At 39.1% G+C, this 17,488-nt stretch overlaps 1 protein-coding gene across 1 annotated transcript in view; it reads left to right on the top strand.

Annotated features, from left to right (window-relative positions):
• Positions 1–17,488, top strand: part of tmem8b (transmembrane protein 8B) — a 34,793-nt gene that overhangs the window by 3,074 nt on the left and 14,231 nt on the right. Inside the window, exons 2-7 of the mRNA XM_030737761.1 lie at positions 2,440–2,629; positions 3,451–3,658; positions 6,010–6,143; positions 6,824–7,092; positions 11,262–11,644; positions 17,317–17,413. Coding sequence (XP_030593621.1) covers positions 2,440–2,629; positions 3,451–3,658; positions 6,010–6,143; positions 6,824–7,092; positions 11,262–11,644; positions 17,317–17,413 — 1,281 coding nt within the window. The remainder of the gene's footprint in view (positions 1–2,439; positions 2,630–3,450; positions 3,659–6,009; positions 6,144–6,823; positions 7,093–11,261; positions 11,645–17,316; positions 17,414–17,488) is intronic.

The following is a 17,488-nucleotide window of genomic DNA, read 5'->3' as shown; positions in this document are numbered from 1 at the left end:
CTATTTCTTTATGCAGCTGCACCTCATTGTCGTTTCAGTGTAGAGAGTCACGCTTCTTCTTCTGCTTCTTTTTTGTTATCATTTTAGAGGTCCAGGCTTTTCACTGTATCCTGAAAACAGTGGTGTGAAATTTTTATATTTGTGTACAAATTGTAGGTGAGACAAAAAGAAAACCCAAACAATGAATAATGTCACCACAGGTATTGCAATTTTAATGGCTGACATGCAGAAAGCGAATGCGCCACAAGTGGAAGCGTTTTTCCTCCAGTGAAACATCAAAGTGCCACCGTATTATTCCTGTAATAATCTCCTGCCTTCTTTCCTGCCTACTTATGTTTGTATTTATGATAAAGCCTCACCTAAAAGATGCTTTATGTTCTATTGTAGCAATTAACTGACTTACACACAATTTCCCCCAGATTTTGCCCACCCCCTGGCTGTACTTGATGCCAGCCCAGCTCATGTACGTAATGTGGCAGATTACACCTGCTGCTTGTCTGCTGCTTTTATATGGAGAGGCTTTAGTGGATGTAATCCAAGGATTTGACATTATGCGGGATGCGAGTGAGTCTGAATACAGCCCTCAGCTTCTTTAAAAGGAGTTAAAGGTCTGTGATCACATATTTAGATGACCTGGCTCTCCAGCAAATAATTTGCTGGGTCTAAGGAGAAACTTATCATCACAGAGAGTCGGCTTCTGTTCACAGCTGGCAAATCAGGAAATGTTCATAATTAAATATTTATTCTTTGTAAACAAGAGCTTTAATAGTGATTCAATGCTAGGGATGGCAATCTTGGTTTGTTAGTGAGTTGGTTGTTCCAGGTTCAATTCAATTCAATTCAATTCAATTCAATTCAATTCAATTCAATTCAATTCAATTCAATTCAATTCAATTCAATTCAATTCAATTCAATTCAGTTCAATTCAATTCAATTCAATTCAATTCACCAGTCACCTCAAGGCACTTTATATTGTGAGTAAAGACCCTACAATAATTACAGAGAAAATCCAACAGTCAAAACGACCCCCTATGAGCAGCACTTGGTGACAGTGGGAAGGAAAAACTCCCTTTAACAGGAAGAAACCTCCAGAAGAACCAGGCTCAGGGAGGGGCAGTCATCTGCTGTGACTGGCTGGGGCTGAGGGGAGAGAAAAAAAAAACATGCTGTGGAAGAGAGCCAGAGATTAATAATAATTAATGATTGAATGCGGAGGGGGGGCATAAACAGTGAAAAGAGGTGAATGAAAAGAAACATCAGCAGCCTAGATCTATAGCAGAATAACTAAGGGCTGGTTCAGGGTCACCTGATCCAGCCCTAACTATAAGCTTTATCATAAAGGAAAGTTTTAAGCCTAATCTTAAAAATAGAGAGGGTGTCTATCTCATGAATCCAAACTGGGAGCTGGTTCCACAGAAGAGGGGCCTGAAAACTGAAGGCTCTGCCTCCCATTCTACTCTTATGTATCTGAGGAACCACAAGTAAGCCAGCAGTCTTTATTTCAAATTACGATATGTTGACCATTACTGCATGGGCTGCTGTAAACCTCTGTGGAGCTATAGATAGCGATGGTCTTCATACAATGAATTTTAAAGTGTTCCATGATTATTTCATTTTTATCGATTGTTACCAGCTGGTCACTGCCTTCACTTATCCTGTGAAATCCAGGAAGATCAGGGTCATTTCCAGTGTAATGGTCATACTACAGTATAAAATAAATTATGAAACTACTGTAGTCTCTAGTCCCTCTGTAGTACGTCCCACCCACAGCACTATCCCATTTGGTTGGATGTTATTACTCTTGGCAGTTGTTACTCTTTTTTTTTAAATATCAAAATCTTATGATCTATTTGTTGGATCGCATGGATGCCAAGTTTCCCAGCTACACCACATAAGTCAAAGCATATGGGATGTTCAGTCAGTTGAGTCAAAGTTTCTCTTCCTTAAACCAATCACTGCACTTCAGCATAAAACAAAGCACCCGCCTGTCTTGTCTAGCTTTTCATTACAACTTTGCATCAAGATTTATAGGACGTTGTTACTTCAAAGTAATAGTGGCAGTAAAGCTGTTTTCCACACTGTGATATAGTGCCCTGCGTTGGACACTACATCACTTTGATCGCCTGACTTTTCATATAATACTATTATTAGGTTAAATTTTTATCTTTCTGAAACTTCCATCAACCTCAGCTGTACTTTGTGAGCAAAATAAGCTCCACAAAACGAAACTGATCACATTCTAAACTAATATAGTATCATGGCAAACAACAAGTACAAATAACCGCTCACATCGATATATTGATAGTAACATTTAGGTGTGACAAAGCACTTTGTTGATAAGAATTTTTTTCCATTTGACCACATCTTGTGCATTTCTTAAAGGCTATCCACCATCACAAATATTTTTGGGACACATTTCTCCCGTTCTTTTCCCTGCAGATTGCCTTTTTGTGACTGAATACTTCACCCGTACGCCTCGTAAACTGAGTGCTTTCAACTCCTTCGCCAGTGTGGAACTGTTCCACTTCAATGTGCCTGACGACACCATGATGGCCGTATGGAATCTCATCACCTTCAAGGAGCAAGGGGGCACGTTTGGAGACAGCTGCCCGAACCGCAACGTGACTGTGTAAGACACCGACTGTAGCCTAACACTCTTCTGTTGTTGTTCTTTTACTGAAGTGTCCTTCTTTTATAGGGAATACTGCAGATGATTATAAGCATCTTAAATAAATTTAGGAAAGAAAAGGAGGAGCTTTAAACAATTAGCTGCATTATATTTTTGACATATCGATTGACTCTTCTGTGTCTCAGCGATATTGTGTCTGATGTAATGGACGCACGTGTTCCATTCATATATGAAGAGCTGGTTATTAATAATGTTCTATATCTGAAGCTGTACCAGCCATGACTGTGTGTGTGTGTGTGTTTGTGTGTGTGTGTGTGTTTGTCATGCCGAAATGTGGCCTTGGAGACACTTGCCTTAGCAGGAACTAGAACAAAGGCCATTTGAGTGCTTTGGCAGGTGTTTATATGTCGGTCTGTCTGTTATACTGTCAGTGTGGAGGTGTCGCAGATGTGCAAGATAAAGTGAATGCTTTATAGGTGTATAGATAAAGTCAGTGCTTTGCAGGTGTATAGCTAAACTCAAAAGAGAGGCCAAGTTCAAAGATGGATATGCACTAAGTAAAGTACATATCCTCATTCTTTTATACTTTTATACATTTGTAACCATTTGAAATATTTTTGCCTGGTCAATAAACATAATATTTTTTTTGAAAATGTATGGTCTGACAACTTGTTAGTGTCATTCATATTTGTGTAGATGATCCCAGCTGTGCTCATGCTGTTAGCTGTTCCTATAGATGACTTCCATGTTTAGTAGAAAATCCTGTTGTTTATGACAATATTAGGTCTAAGGAGGCTCAGTTGTTGCTTTGTGATTAATAGGTACTTCAGGTCTGGGGCTCCTCCAGTAATCAACCCCCTGTACACCCACTTCCCTCGGGACACGGTCATCCCAGGATCCTTTGCTGTGACTCTGACCTGGACTCTTCCAAACCGTACAACGGGAGCATTCAACGTGACCAGCCCTCTCCCTGGGGACTGGTTCCTGGCGGCACATTTACCCAAGGATGAAGGCAAGATCTCAGTCAAGGTGAGCCTGAACATTTATCACAAACAAACAACAACATTCCTACAGCTTCACTGAAGCCACTAGACCAATACTGCCAGCATTACATCCATGCTGCGAAAGCTAGAAATCCCCCTCTGCACCCACCATCAGTTGTTTAGAGCAGTAAATGAAAAGGCTGAATCCCTTTCGTGTTATACATCATTCACCAGTTATGACTGGTAAAATGTAAGCTTATTTGTGTCAGACTGTTATGCAACATAACTTTAATGATATCTAAATCATTTTTTCATGGTTGCTTAACTCGCCTTTGTGACAGAAAAAAATAAATAAAATAAATGAAAATGATGTAAGTGATCCCTGGGATTAGTATTCCTGTACGTGCTGCACAGCCTAAAGAGGCTGAACAGTGTCAGAGAGTTTTTCTTCATCTCATCATGTTCTCCTATTTGGCTGCATAAACACCTGCTGATTTCCATTTCAGGGAATTTATGTGTCACTGGCATGGCGTTCACTTGTGCTTTGTGGTTGCCACTGACTTGAAAAAGTGCATCTGAAATACACAACAATCAAAAATATAATCAGAGCTTGCCAGCAGAATCACATATACAGAAGAATTGGTTTGTTTTGGGGGCTTCGGAGATATAAGGCTCCGTGGCTTAAATGTGACCAGCTTCCAATGACACACTGTATAGATGGAAATAACAAACCTTTTTAAATTTTGCTTTCTGAAGCATTTTTCCAGCAACCAAGACACTTTGATTTCAGAAAGTAAACACAATTGGAAGCAATGCAAGCAGAAACAGAGGATGTGCACAGCATTTATAACAAGTTCAGTTTAATACCTATCTTAACAGCAAGTAAGGATTTAGCAGCTGAAAGCAGAGGCACAGAGAATAACTGCATTTGCTGAAACGTCCCTGATTGCTAACAGAATATGCTACTCTTTACACAGGAAGATTGGAAATGTGTAACACCCTCATTATATGTCATTGTAGCGTGCACCGCACACCCTTAAGCATTATTTTTTCAAAGTGCAGGGCTAATGTTGTGAAAAGGTGCATTTGTAAAACCTTTTTCCTAAATTTAAACAGGTGGTTTTGGTGCCTGCACCTAATGAAGAAGTGAGTGCAAATGAAAGGAAAAAAAGCGATTGAAAAGATGACAAATCAGGAGGTTAAAACAAATCTCTGAAGTTCTCTAATGAAGTACGAGCCCCGGCCTCCTGGCTGATGAACCTGTGGGCCGCTGCTACCCCTCCTCCAAAGGAGGGGGCAGTTTTGTGCTTACCACTGTGATGCCAGTGGCAAGCTGTTGTATTTGACACCTTGGGATGGGAATGTGTTGCAGGTAATGTCTGCTGTCAATTCAGCACAGCAACAATATAACAACACTAACTGCTGACTCAAATACAATAGGATACAACTGAATAGAGCTGAACATGAGCTCTAAAATGTTTTATTTTTTTGCAGCACTCTTGTGACTGATTGCATTCGATTGTCCAGGTACACCTGATAAACTTTAACATACTGCATATTCCAGAACGAACCCTAAAAATGCACAGTCTCGTCAGGCAATTTTGACCGAAGGAGCTAAAATAATGCATTTTGGCAGGATTTCATTTGGGAGTTTTAGTGCTTTATGGCTCTGATGGAGTTTTAGAGGCTTTAACATCTTGCCAAGCCTGAAATTCTGTGGAAAATAAATGAATGCCCGCATTGCTTTTGGTATGAAGAAGGTCAAATGTAAAGCTATTGAACATCAAAACCGTTTGCACTCACAGTGTAAAAGCATTTGCTCTCAAAAGCCCATATTGTTTGAGCTTCTATTCAAGCACAAGACGCATGTGGATGTCCAAGCGACAGGCTGTAATAAATCAAAGGGTCACCCCAGCAGCTTCCAGACTAATGACATGCCACAGTAATTGTGGCTCGAGAGCAGGAGGGGTCAGCGATCAGTTGACAGGAATGAAGGGCCTAATTTGGCATTCACACCTGTCCTGTTGAATCAGGTGCAAAAGGCTTTTCTTCATTTTACAAACAAATTTTACAGCAGATCGTGTGTCGAAACAATGCACGGTCTCCCGGCTCTAAATCAGTCTGTCTACTCGGCTCATCTCACAAAGTAATGCACATCAAGCATTAATGGTTCAGAACAACACAAGCGAAATAGTGGGTGCATGTTACGCTGTGTGGTAGGGAGGGGGAGGACTGAATGATATTAATCCAGGAGGCTGACAGGCTTAATGCACACAGTCCATTAGGAATTTTCAGTCAGTCTGAATGATATCTAATCTCCTCTTTACCAGCTTTTAAAAAAATTGGTGAGTTAACCACAAAAATACAATCTGAACAACTGCTGCTTTATCTTTGCAGGGCCTGTCTGAGGAATGCCAGTATCTGTTCCAGCCTCAGCTCATTGTTCAGAGGTTGATTGGGATTTCAGTACTTTATCCTGGATACTTCATTGACCAGATGATCCCAGTCCATAATAGATCTGCACTTTATAAGTAAGTCTCCTATGTGGGCTATGTGGGGCTTGGCTTTGAGAAAACACACCAGAAGAAAATAGCATTTTACTTTTCACAGCCTAACACTTCCCCAGCCTAATCCTTCATCTGCCTTTTAAGTTATGATTTTTCTGGAGTCCTCGCTTTAAATGTATCTCGCATTCTCATTTTGAAAGATAGAATTCCTGTGTGTGATTAGAGTATGCACGCCTTTATCAACTTCCCCTGCTTTGAATCTTTTGAGTGGAGTAATATGATTTTGTTCCCAAGGTTAATCTTCATTTTTTTGTGGTCTTTTCTATGATGCCTAAAGGAAAGAGTGGTGCTATTATTAGTGCTGCATAAATAATGTGAAAGGACTATACACATTATATTTTTGCTGAAGCCTTAATTTTAGTTTTTTTTTTTTTGTTGTATGATAAAGTAAATATGCAGATTTAACATGGCAGCATTTGCAGAGCAGATGCATTTTTGATACATGACAGTCACATTAAAAGATAATTATTTCAAATGAAGCTGATGTTACATAAGTGCAAAGGGAACCGGCTTGTTTACTCGCTTAAAAACATGTTTTTGTCTAATAAACTTTGATGAGCATGACCTTTTTATAAGTCAGTAGAGGTCTATATTTTGCTGTATGGTATAATTTCTAAAACACGTGTTTGTGTGTGCCTGTGCAGAGTGTTCATTCCCAATTATATATCAAAGGTGAAGGTTCAGCTGGTAAACTGCAGCACCAAGAACAAGAGTAGCGACAGTTGTCCCGTGGTGCTGAAGATAAGAGCACGGGCACCGCCCGTGCATAACTCAAGTGCCCTCGACTGCAGGGAGTGGAACCCTTGTGAATTAGTCACCCTTGTACCTGCCTGGGAGCAATGGTATTATATCCTGGTGGAGAGATATATAAGTAACTCTGATGTCTACTTCCGCATCGGGGTGCAGGTCACAGGTGAGTGAGTTGTTTTTGCCTCTTTATTTTATTTTATTTTATTTTTTGTGCGAATTTTATTTCTGGCTAGTTCTGAATTTCAGTTGTCTGCAGCAGTTTGTGTTCTTTATTTATTTATCAGTTAAACAGACTATAAACACATTAAAAACTAGTGTCAGAATAGTGTAATTCATTTAAATAAGCTTCAATCATGGAAGTTAAAAGTCATAAAGTCACCTGAGGTTTGACCGAGCCGTAGAAAGGGGTTTAACAGTAATGTTGCATTAACCATAAATTAATTGCAGATGTTTCTTCATAATTATATTTTGGAGTTCCCAATATGTGATCCTAAGACATGTTGATGCAATCCGCAATATCAGAAGGTGTTTTACTGCAATATGGTAAAGCTCACGAATAAACAAGCTAGATCAGACTTTTCTAGAAAAGGCCTGTCCAGCTCTGGACCAATGTTCTTTATACAGATCAAACTACCAGCAGAGTGATGGCAAGAGAAGACTATGGAGAAGGAAGGGGAGAGCTTATGATCAAAGCACGCCACATCATCTGTCAAATATGGTAGAGGCAGTTTGATGGCATAGGCATGTATGGCTGCCAATGGAACTGGGTCAGTGCTGTATTTTGATGATGAGTAGCAGTCGGACTAATTCGTGTATAGAGATATAGTGTGTTTATTTGGGGTGTGTGTGGGGGGGTCTGAGATTCAGTAACATGCTGCAAAGCATGTTAGCGATCCACAGATGGATATTGACCCAGAACACACAGCAAAGTAACCCAAGAGCTTCTAAAGGCAAAGAAATTGAATGTTCTTAAATGGCCGAATCGTTTTACTGATTTCAGCCCAGCTGAACATGTTTTAAACTAAAGACAACAACTAAAAAAAAAGCAGAGAGTCCTACAAATGCATGTCTGACAAAGCATCTTAAAGTGGGGATGGTACTTGGTTGCCAGTGCAGACACAGACAGCTGCAGACACCATGGATGAGTAATTGTTCCTGTTACACTTTTTTCAGGTCCACCTTGAGGAAACGTGCACAGGCGTAGTGTAGTGTCTCCCTTGGCTCCAGACATTCATTGACTGAAAATTATTTGTATCTAAATATAAAAAAAAATGCCTATATGTATCATTGTGTTCATTTTTCCAAATTCTAGGCATATGTGCAAATAACTGTAACTCCTAAAGAGTTAATAGAATCTTTTTTAAAAACCCTCTTTAGCTAGATCCTAAACTTTAATCATATCTCGATTGGTTTACTTGAAGTGCATTATGGTCTGTACAGAGTCAAAATTAAGAAAAACTGGCTATAAGTCTAAAGCAAGCCCAAAAAGTAGGTCAGATTAAGAAAACAGTTTATATCTTATGACATTTTTAAAAGAACATATGTGCTATTTCTTCTTTTTAAAAGTTTTTTTTTATTAGGCTTTATCTTTTATCTGGATTTTAAAATCATGGAGGTACAATATTCCACACCAGTATTAGTTTTATATTGAATAACGTGGCTCATCTATTGTGTGTAATTGAACCAGTGCTGGAAGAGCAATTGCAAAGAAAAAATTTGCACTGCAGATGCAATAATAACAACAACAACAACAAAAATCATTTTATTGTGTTAAACTAAAAACCAAGATACTGATTTAAAAAAAAACAAACCCTTTGTCATCTTCTTAGCCTTGCTCGATAAGACCAACCTGAGACAGATCACATATTTACAGATAAAAAAAAAAAAATTCTGTTTAAATTTACAGTGGACAGTTGCGCAGAATAAAAATGCTATTATTCTTGGATCATTTTTTCATCATTTTAAATTCAGGACATCTTTGTGCACTGGTTTAAATTACCCTTAATATTTTATTGACATGCCATATTCACACCAGGGTTTTTCATAGCCCGAGCTTCAAACCAGTTCTTGATTGAAATTATTTAAGAGTTTTGCTAATTAAACTGCTTTAACTGCTTTACTGGAGGTTTATGTGTTGGATCTCTCTTTTCTCTCCTTATCAGATAAACTGTGGTAGCATTTATCACTGCAATCCGTGAGCTCTTTGCTTCCCGCAATTTTCTTTATTTTCCTCCCTGCCGCTTTAAAAGCCAAAGCTGGGGCGGTATAACTCATAAATTAGGCCAAACAAAAGCTCAAAGTGGATCTCTGCAGCACGTCATATCAAGTATTGAAAAGTATGCGGCCAAAGTATGAGGGCTTATGGCTTTCAGGTGCTCATAAAAGACTGAATCTTAGGTGTTCTACTCATATCTAAGCAAAAATCGCCAAATGTTTTTCAAAGAGCGTCCAAGATACTCGTGCATCTGACAGTTTGTGTTTGATGGGATAAAGGATGCCAGACACAGTCAGATCATCAAGAGGCTCCTTCAAGAAAAACCCAAACTGAGGTGATTCATGCAGTATCGCTAAGAGGCAAACGATACCATACTTAAGTGCTACGTGCTGTTTTTTGGGGTCGCGGAGAGCCGAGAAATTCTTTATGCTCCCTCCATGGGGAGAGCTCACAAATCTGTGGGACGTCCGCTCCCATATAGCGATCTCCTCCCTCTGCTCCGCGCTGTACTGTGCACTTTGTTACCATGGCAACACAGACACTAATTATTCACACTCTGTCTCTCCTCCTGTCTGCCAGGCAGATCTTACTTGACCTTTTGTGGATTTAAATTGGAGAACAGCTCAGGTTGAGGGAGAAGACCATCTGGAGTCCTCACCTTTCTTTCAGTTATTTGTTATTGCTCTTATGAATCGTCTTAGAACTATGTGCCCGTATATGAATTCAGTCCAATTTACAGGTGTCACGGTCGCCAGTAATACACAGTGTGGTAAAACTAGGTTGCACTTTATTATTTATTATTGCTGTTTATAAAGCATTTCATCACTGCAGCTTTTCTGCCCTCGACAGACAGCTGAACAGGGTTCATGTGTTGTGCTCTTTATTAAAGCAAAAAAAAAAAAAACCCACCCACACAAAGAGAGTACAGTACTTATTGTACTTATACATATAGTCTTCCTGCTCAGCAGCCATTTTTGGGCTAGATCTACTGCCCATCTAAATGAATGGGAAGAGAGCTATAGCAGGAGTTTTAAAACCCTTGTCCCCCCACAGGATATGTACTATGAATATGCAAAGTTTTACACCATTACAGCTTCATTTCAAAACGTAATCCATCAGAGCACTGAGCAAACACAATGCAAATGTACAGTTTAGATACAGAAAGCCAAGAAAAACAAAAGGTAGACGTTTCTGACTTAATTTTTGATTGGTGGCACTTTTAGAGGCAGGTGGGAGACAACTGGCTTTTTTGCTGGTACAAAAAATTCTTGTATAGATTTTCATTTTTTTTTTCAGGTTTCTTTGAGTGCTATGTCTTTATCCTTTAAATGTCTCTGGCTTGTTTTATTCTGTATATGTGGCTTTACAGATTTTACACTGATGTTATTTGCAGTATTTTTGGTGTTTTTAGCAGTTCTCCAGCTGCCTGTACAGACATCAAAATACTTCAAAACCTTTCGAGACAATAATATGCAAACGAGGCTGAGCTAAAAAAGCCTTTGAAATCCTTTCCCCTTGGGGACTGGTGGTATTGGATGATACTTTGCCAGTCGCTGTCAATGACCATTTTGCATTGATTTTTCTATGTGTTGGTCTGTGTCTAGTTATAAGCAGCACACAGCACTGAACCTTGCTGTATGCATTCTGGAGGCCAGCTGAAGGGAATAATTAAATTCAGTTCAGTTTCATTAATATAGTGCCAAATAACAACATGAGTTACTCAGGGTGCTTTACATAGTAATGTCAAGACCTTAGAGAAAACCCATAAATTTCCCATGAAATGCTTTCTGTGAGGAAAAACACCTCTTTAACAGAGTTAGACTCAGGGTGGGCAGCCGCCTTGGTGATCAGCTGGGGTCAGAGGAGAGCAGAGAGAGAATAAATAGTATTCAGAATCAATAGTAAACGATAAACACTGCCAGTAAACACAGATCTAAAACATTTGCAGAGACTCAGTTGCTTATAGTGCATGAAAGTTCAAATTAAATAACGAACAGTTATGCAAGGTGCATCTCTAAAACCTTTTGCAACAAGCCAATGAGAATTCACCAGAGTGTTCAACTCAACTCAAGTTTTATTGATTTCCTTTGAGATTTTGATCTTTCTTTTCTGAACAGATTGCTCCAAGCCCAGTTCGTCGAAAGACCAAGCACAGCTCAGCTCCTCGATGAACATGCCTCAGTCTTTTGGAACAGCGATGGGTTTCTCCCTATCTGACACGCTGTTAATGGCAGCCCTGCCAAGCCTGTCCCAGAACACCAGTCACCTGCACACCTCAGAAGACAGCATCATTTACCTCGCACCGACTGCAGACACTAACAAGTGCTGGCCAATCCGCCCTACCCTGCGCAACGAGTTGGACACCTTCTCTGTGCACTTCTACGTCTTCTTTGGTCCAAATATATCAATTCCACCGGACAGGGCTGCTGTGTTTGCCATCAACCTAATGCCTGTTTTAGACAGTGGAGGAGTCCTGAACATGGAGCTCAAACTCAACATGGTGAGTTTTTCAGAGGATATGATTGCTGCAAGTTTTTATAGCACAGCTCACATGTTCAGAGATTGATTTGTTTCTTTAGTATTTTTGCTATATTTGTAAAGTTTAGAGGCATTGTTAGCTCGTCAAATCAGCATTATTATCTAGGTCCAAGGAGAGAATTTGACCCAAAATGTTTGACAGGACTTTCACTCACTGTATCATGTGCGGGGATCAGATTGTTATCAGAAAAGCAAATTAGCAACAGTTATAGAGGAGAAAATTCTCCAGCTAGCAAGGGTGAATTACTGGGCTCACAAAGTGCCTGGCTGAGCTCGCCTGTTAAATATGGATGCACGTATGGTCATAGACTTTGCTGTGGGAGCCGGAAAAGTTCACAATGAAACAGGCGCCAGTGTTTGGGCTTGTGACATATGTCTCTAATTGAGAGCAAACACAGTGCAAAAATCAGCCAAGCAGGGCTTAATATGTCTGTGTTGATCTGTCCTTCAGATAGTAATGGCATTAGGAATGCACCTGCATTGGCTCTGGAGGTCTACAGGGAGCCAGAAACTGGAGAGCTACAGGCTGGCAGATGGACTTTTAAACATTTCACTTCTAATAGAGAGAAAGCCAGCCAGTGTTGAAACAGCAACAAGATGAAGCACAAAACAGTAACAGAGATCTTTGATTGTTTACTTCCAAGGAACATCCTGGCAGTTTGAGAAATATTGGTTAGAATATATGGTTTATCTCCCCACATTTAAAGATAAAGTGAAGATATTGGTGAATGACATTTGTAGCCTACACTACCAGTGATTTAACATGAAAGATAGGAGGAAATGCCAGGCTTCAAAAAAAAAAAAAAGGAAAAAGGAAAAAAAGAGCCCTTGCAGCAACACTAAAATTAACAGACACACAGAAAAAAACAGTCTAAGCTCTAGATTGAATAGACAAGATGACAAGTCAATTAATGAAGAAATTAATGTCAGATTCACCATTAATAAAGTAAACCCGAGTCCTAGTTCTTCCTGTACAAACTGTCCTGACAGGTTTGAAATTGAAATGCAGCTTCCACACTGTTTCTCACGGCTTCATAATAAGGTAGGCTAAACACATCCATCTTCTCTACATAACACAAACACAGATGAAATTAATAATCGATCTTCTCATTTAACCCCTGGTAAGAAAGCAAAAAATTGAAAGGAAATGAGGATAATTGACGGTAATTAATTTAACAGTTTACTGATGGACTTTGGGATTGATGCGACAACATCACCTCCCAGAAAAATGATACTGGGTTTAAACTGCAGCGCCCTGACTTTCTCTGTGGTCTGCTCATTTTTAACCTGTTTACTGTATATGTGCTTTATCTTACAGCCCAGTCAGTAGAGTCTCTCTTTGTATTTATCTGTGCCATATTTGCAGTAGCAAAGTGTTTTCCCTGACCCCTTAAAGCGCTTTGACTGCTCTGGTAGAGTAGAAAAGCACTATATAAAAACCAGTCCATCAACCATTTACTCTTCCACCATCTATTCAACACCCCAGTATCCTGCTAAGTATGTACTGTTGGTTGATTTTGGCTGGGTACACTCTGCAGGTGTCACAGAGGCAGTATACTGTGATGAAACCTGGTTGGTGTGATAGTTGTATGAGCTGTTAGATGTATTCTTCAGAGAGACTGTCATGCTATATTATTCTATGGACAGATTTAACCCCCCCTTGGCGATGATCTGTCATTTGCTTGTCATGGGCGCAGAATCCAGTCAGCTGCTGCCTGTGGGGGACTCTGTGGCAGATTTGCAGGGCTTTAGGAGACAATAGCTGGACCTGCTTGTCTGCCTTGCATCACTCTCTGTGCAAAAGTGTGAAAGGAATGCATATGGCTTTTATTCCCACTGATGCCTCACCTGGCAGCTGATCAGTCTAAGTTTACCTTTGGTAGGGCTTATGCAGAAAAGTTAGCAGCAGTGTAATGAGTGCATATTCATGAATGCCTTGGCTAACACTTATGTGCTAGTACTTTTTTTCACAGTAATAAACTGTTTTGGCAGCTTAAAATGTCTTGGGGAGTAGATTATTAAATAAATAAGCATAATCCATGAAAAATAATAATGCATGCATAATATACCAAGTAATACTAACTAAACAACCAAAGGCAAAAAAATAAATGTTTCTTTTTTAAAATTTTTTTGTAATTAATTTCTTGTGTTCATTTATTTTCATCTATTTGTAAGTTTATTTCAACATCCAATATATCCACAGTCATTTATTTTTACATTTGTACTTGGCCAGTAAAACCAAGTGAGTTTATGGCAGAGCTGTGTAAAGCCATCTGTCATTATCACACAGGAGAGGTATGGAAATTAATGCTAAAATAATTTTTATTTAAAAAAAAAAGTACCAAAATCTTTCTAAATAAATATCTAATTGAATGAATACACAATAAATAATAAATACAGAAAATCTTATAATATTCATGTCTTAATTGAAGACTAATCTATGTATGGATCTTTTTTTTTTTGTAAATAAATAAATAAATTGTGTTTTTGCCAAGCAGCATTCATATGTTCAGAGGCTCGGGCATTGTGCTTGAATCACAATGCCCAGTGTGAGTCAGAACACGCGATAGTTGATATATTATAGATCAAAATTAAAACCCATCACAGAGTTTGTTTTAATTAATGTGGGCACCAGGCTATGGAGGCAGCATATACTACACGTGGCAGCTTGTCCATGTTCTTGCATCAGTTGGCACCGTGTAGTGGCTGGCACATGTCATCAGCATAACTTCTATGGAACTCAGCGTAGCAAAAACATGTCGGTACACAAAACGGCATTCATCAAACTTTTTTTTTTGCTCCATTTTTGCGATCAGAGTTGATGTACCTGCTCTGTCTGAGTGACGCTTTTAAAGATTTTCCACAATAGTTTTCTTCAGTCTTTAACCTTGAGCCTTACTTTGCTGGTAGATAGCACCCCTGATTGAATTATGGGTCTGCCACTCACATTCACCAATCATAACGAACATCTGCATGATGGATCTGGCATATAAATCCCAATATTAAACATGATTAATGTACCAATGCTCACAATCATATTACAAAGTGCTTTACAAGTAAAGGCAGTAAATAAAAACCCGACACAGAATTAACATTAGGATTCCAGACATGAAGTTGTCCTTAAAGCAGAACAAGAATTGAATATTATTTACAGCACATCAAGTAATGCCCTGACAACTGAAGCTATTTTAAGAAGTGATTGAAATCCTTTTAAAAATGCTGGTATGTGGACAGAAATGATGCAGGGTGCTGACAGAGCCAGCGTCCGTGTTGAAGGGAAATTATAGGAGACAGACTCGGGAGGCGCCTCAAAAGTTATCAGCAATATCTCCAAGAAACTGGGGAATATTGTGGTGTTCATTGCACGGATGGTTCAGATGATCGATTTGAGACTGATCAAACATATCACATAATCATCTGTATCTTGAGATAATCTCGCTTCCTTAATTGCATGTGTTTCCTGGGGAACCAGGATGTTTATGGGCAAATAATGAAATGAATCAATGGGATTCATTACTGGTGGAATAGTACATTTTCTTTTTTTTTAAAAAAAATACACTCATTCTGAAAGAGTCTTATACATTTTAACTTTAAAAATGAAAACAAGCAATACATACTTTATTGATTTTTTTTGTTGTTGTTGCATTTTTCAGCTTTCTTGCCCTAACCAGATTGGTAGCACTTGTATTATATGTGTTTAATTTATTAACTTGCATTAACACACACACACAATCTGTCATAATATTTTGGTTATATGGGCTGCCTCTGTAAGGTGTAGCGGGTCAATGCACCCAAACGGCATCATGATAGTTCATTTAAGCTAAATAACACATTTTAACCCCGTAACAATCCCAGTAGCAGCCTGAATTACAGGCTGGGGTGGGTCGAGGACACCATATTGGGATTTGTTATTTCATATGCGACAGCATACAGTTGAATCCTCACTAAACCTTGACAAAGTATATTTTGTGTGACAGTGCAAAGCCTCATGATTCTGTCAGTTTAAAGCCCTTCAAGACTGCAGTATTACTTCATCAACAGTTGCTCTTTTTTTTTTTTTTAACAGGAAAGAGTTAACTTCCAGAAAGGCTCAAGGCCATAATCATAACAGTTCAAGAAGCTAAGAATTTAATTCTAGTATGTCTCTTTTTATTCACACAGCAAGGCTGCTGGGCTCCAAGATATGCAGATCATATTAATTTCATGGAGAAACATGTTTAAAAACATCTCTAATTTAACATGCACCCCTAAAAATGTCAGTTATAAGTAATAAGGACTTTTATTTTTTGCAGTTCCTTCATCTTTATTGAAAAACAAATGTCTACAAACCCAAGTATGTTTTCGTGTTTTCTTTTGCATCATTAACACTTAAGATCAAACAATGAGATTTCTGACACACACAAAAAACTCTTTTTGTTCCTTTTTGTTCTGTTTGTTTTGCTCAGTCAAAAATAGGTGTTAAATTCCACTGAGCTTTGTGGAGCTTTCTGGGGTAGAAGAAGAGAAAAGTAAGGAAATGGGTGTTGCTGGAATGTGTCAGGATTAGCCCTCTGTGAACTTTTATTTCTGGACCATGTAGCTACAGTGGTTAAAAACATCTGTAATTTTGATGGAGCCCTTTGACCTGCCAATTAGAATCATAGCATCTGGCTTTCGGGGAGCTCTCGTCTACTTTGCTCTCCCAGTGTTTGTGTCTGGTGAGCCCCTTTGGTGTTTGTTGCTTAATCCTTTATCCTCAAACTGTAGAGGAGAGCCAGGATGAAAGAGGGGGTGGGGGGGTGGGACTGCCTCAAAATACCATTGGGTGTGATTTAGTCTTCCTACCAAGAGAATACAGGCCAGATGGTGAGTTTAGGAAGCCTGAAATCTCAGCACCTGGCAAAGTGTTTGTTAGTCATTGCATTAATCAACAACTTTGCCAGCTCCTTGTATATACATTATGCCCATTTTGTGCTAATGGGGTGATAGAAGTCTTATTTGTTTAAGAAATAATTGTCTAAAGTTATCCCCACAAATGCATGTAATGTGGTGAATCTCGGTCTATAAAGTTTTTGTCTGAGATAGGTCTTCTGATTGTGAGCATACTTTCTGGTTTAGTGAGTGACTTCAGCACACCACTGCACCCACTCTTCATTAAAAAAAAAAAAAAAAAAGCCAAGGTGAATAATGGGGAGGAATTTTGAAACTTATAGAGCAGCAAATTTGGTGCTTGAGCAAACACTGACACATTATAGACATATCCAGTTTGCTGCTGCTATTTATTGTTTACCAATAGACCAATTTGGACAGTTGTGGCCTTCCTTCACCTCTCTGCAGAATGAGCCAATTTGTATAAGCATATGCAGTTCCCAACGCTTGAATAATTCTCCTGGATTTCTTTTAATGCATGAGTATGTTAATGTATAATTGATGCTTCAAGGCGATAAACTGCCAACATCTTCATTTAGGTGCCTCGAGCAGACAGAGAGAGAGAGCACTTTACTTGATTTGTTAGTTTTAAAGTTTACTATCTCGTGGCTGTGCAGAAAATAGACCTAAAGGTAATCAGGAACAGTGTTGGCTCACCAGAGTGATGGCAGCAGATGGTTAATGGTTGGACGGACGAGTGACGTTCGCTTGTGTGTTTTCCTGCAGTCTACGCTGAAAGGAGTTAATCTCACGGTGTTTGGTTGCCTCAACCACGGGATGCCGCTTTTCTTACATGAAAACTCATCTCTGAAATGTGAATCAGGTATGTCAAATTTAGCTTAAAAAAAATTAGCTCGTGTTTCTGAATTTAAGCAGGTTTATTGCTACGATCTGTTTC

The sequence above is a fragment of the Archocentrus centrarchus genome, chromosome 9 (assembly GCF_007364275.1).
Source record: "Archocentrus centrarchus isolate MPI-CPG fArcCen1 chromosome 9, fArcCen1, whole genome shotgun sequence".
NCBI lineage: Eukaryota > Metazoa > Chordata > Actinopteri > Cichliformes > Cichlidae > Archocentrus > Archocentrus centrarchus.
This window is presented reverse-complemented; position numbering and strand designations above follow the sequence as displayed.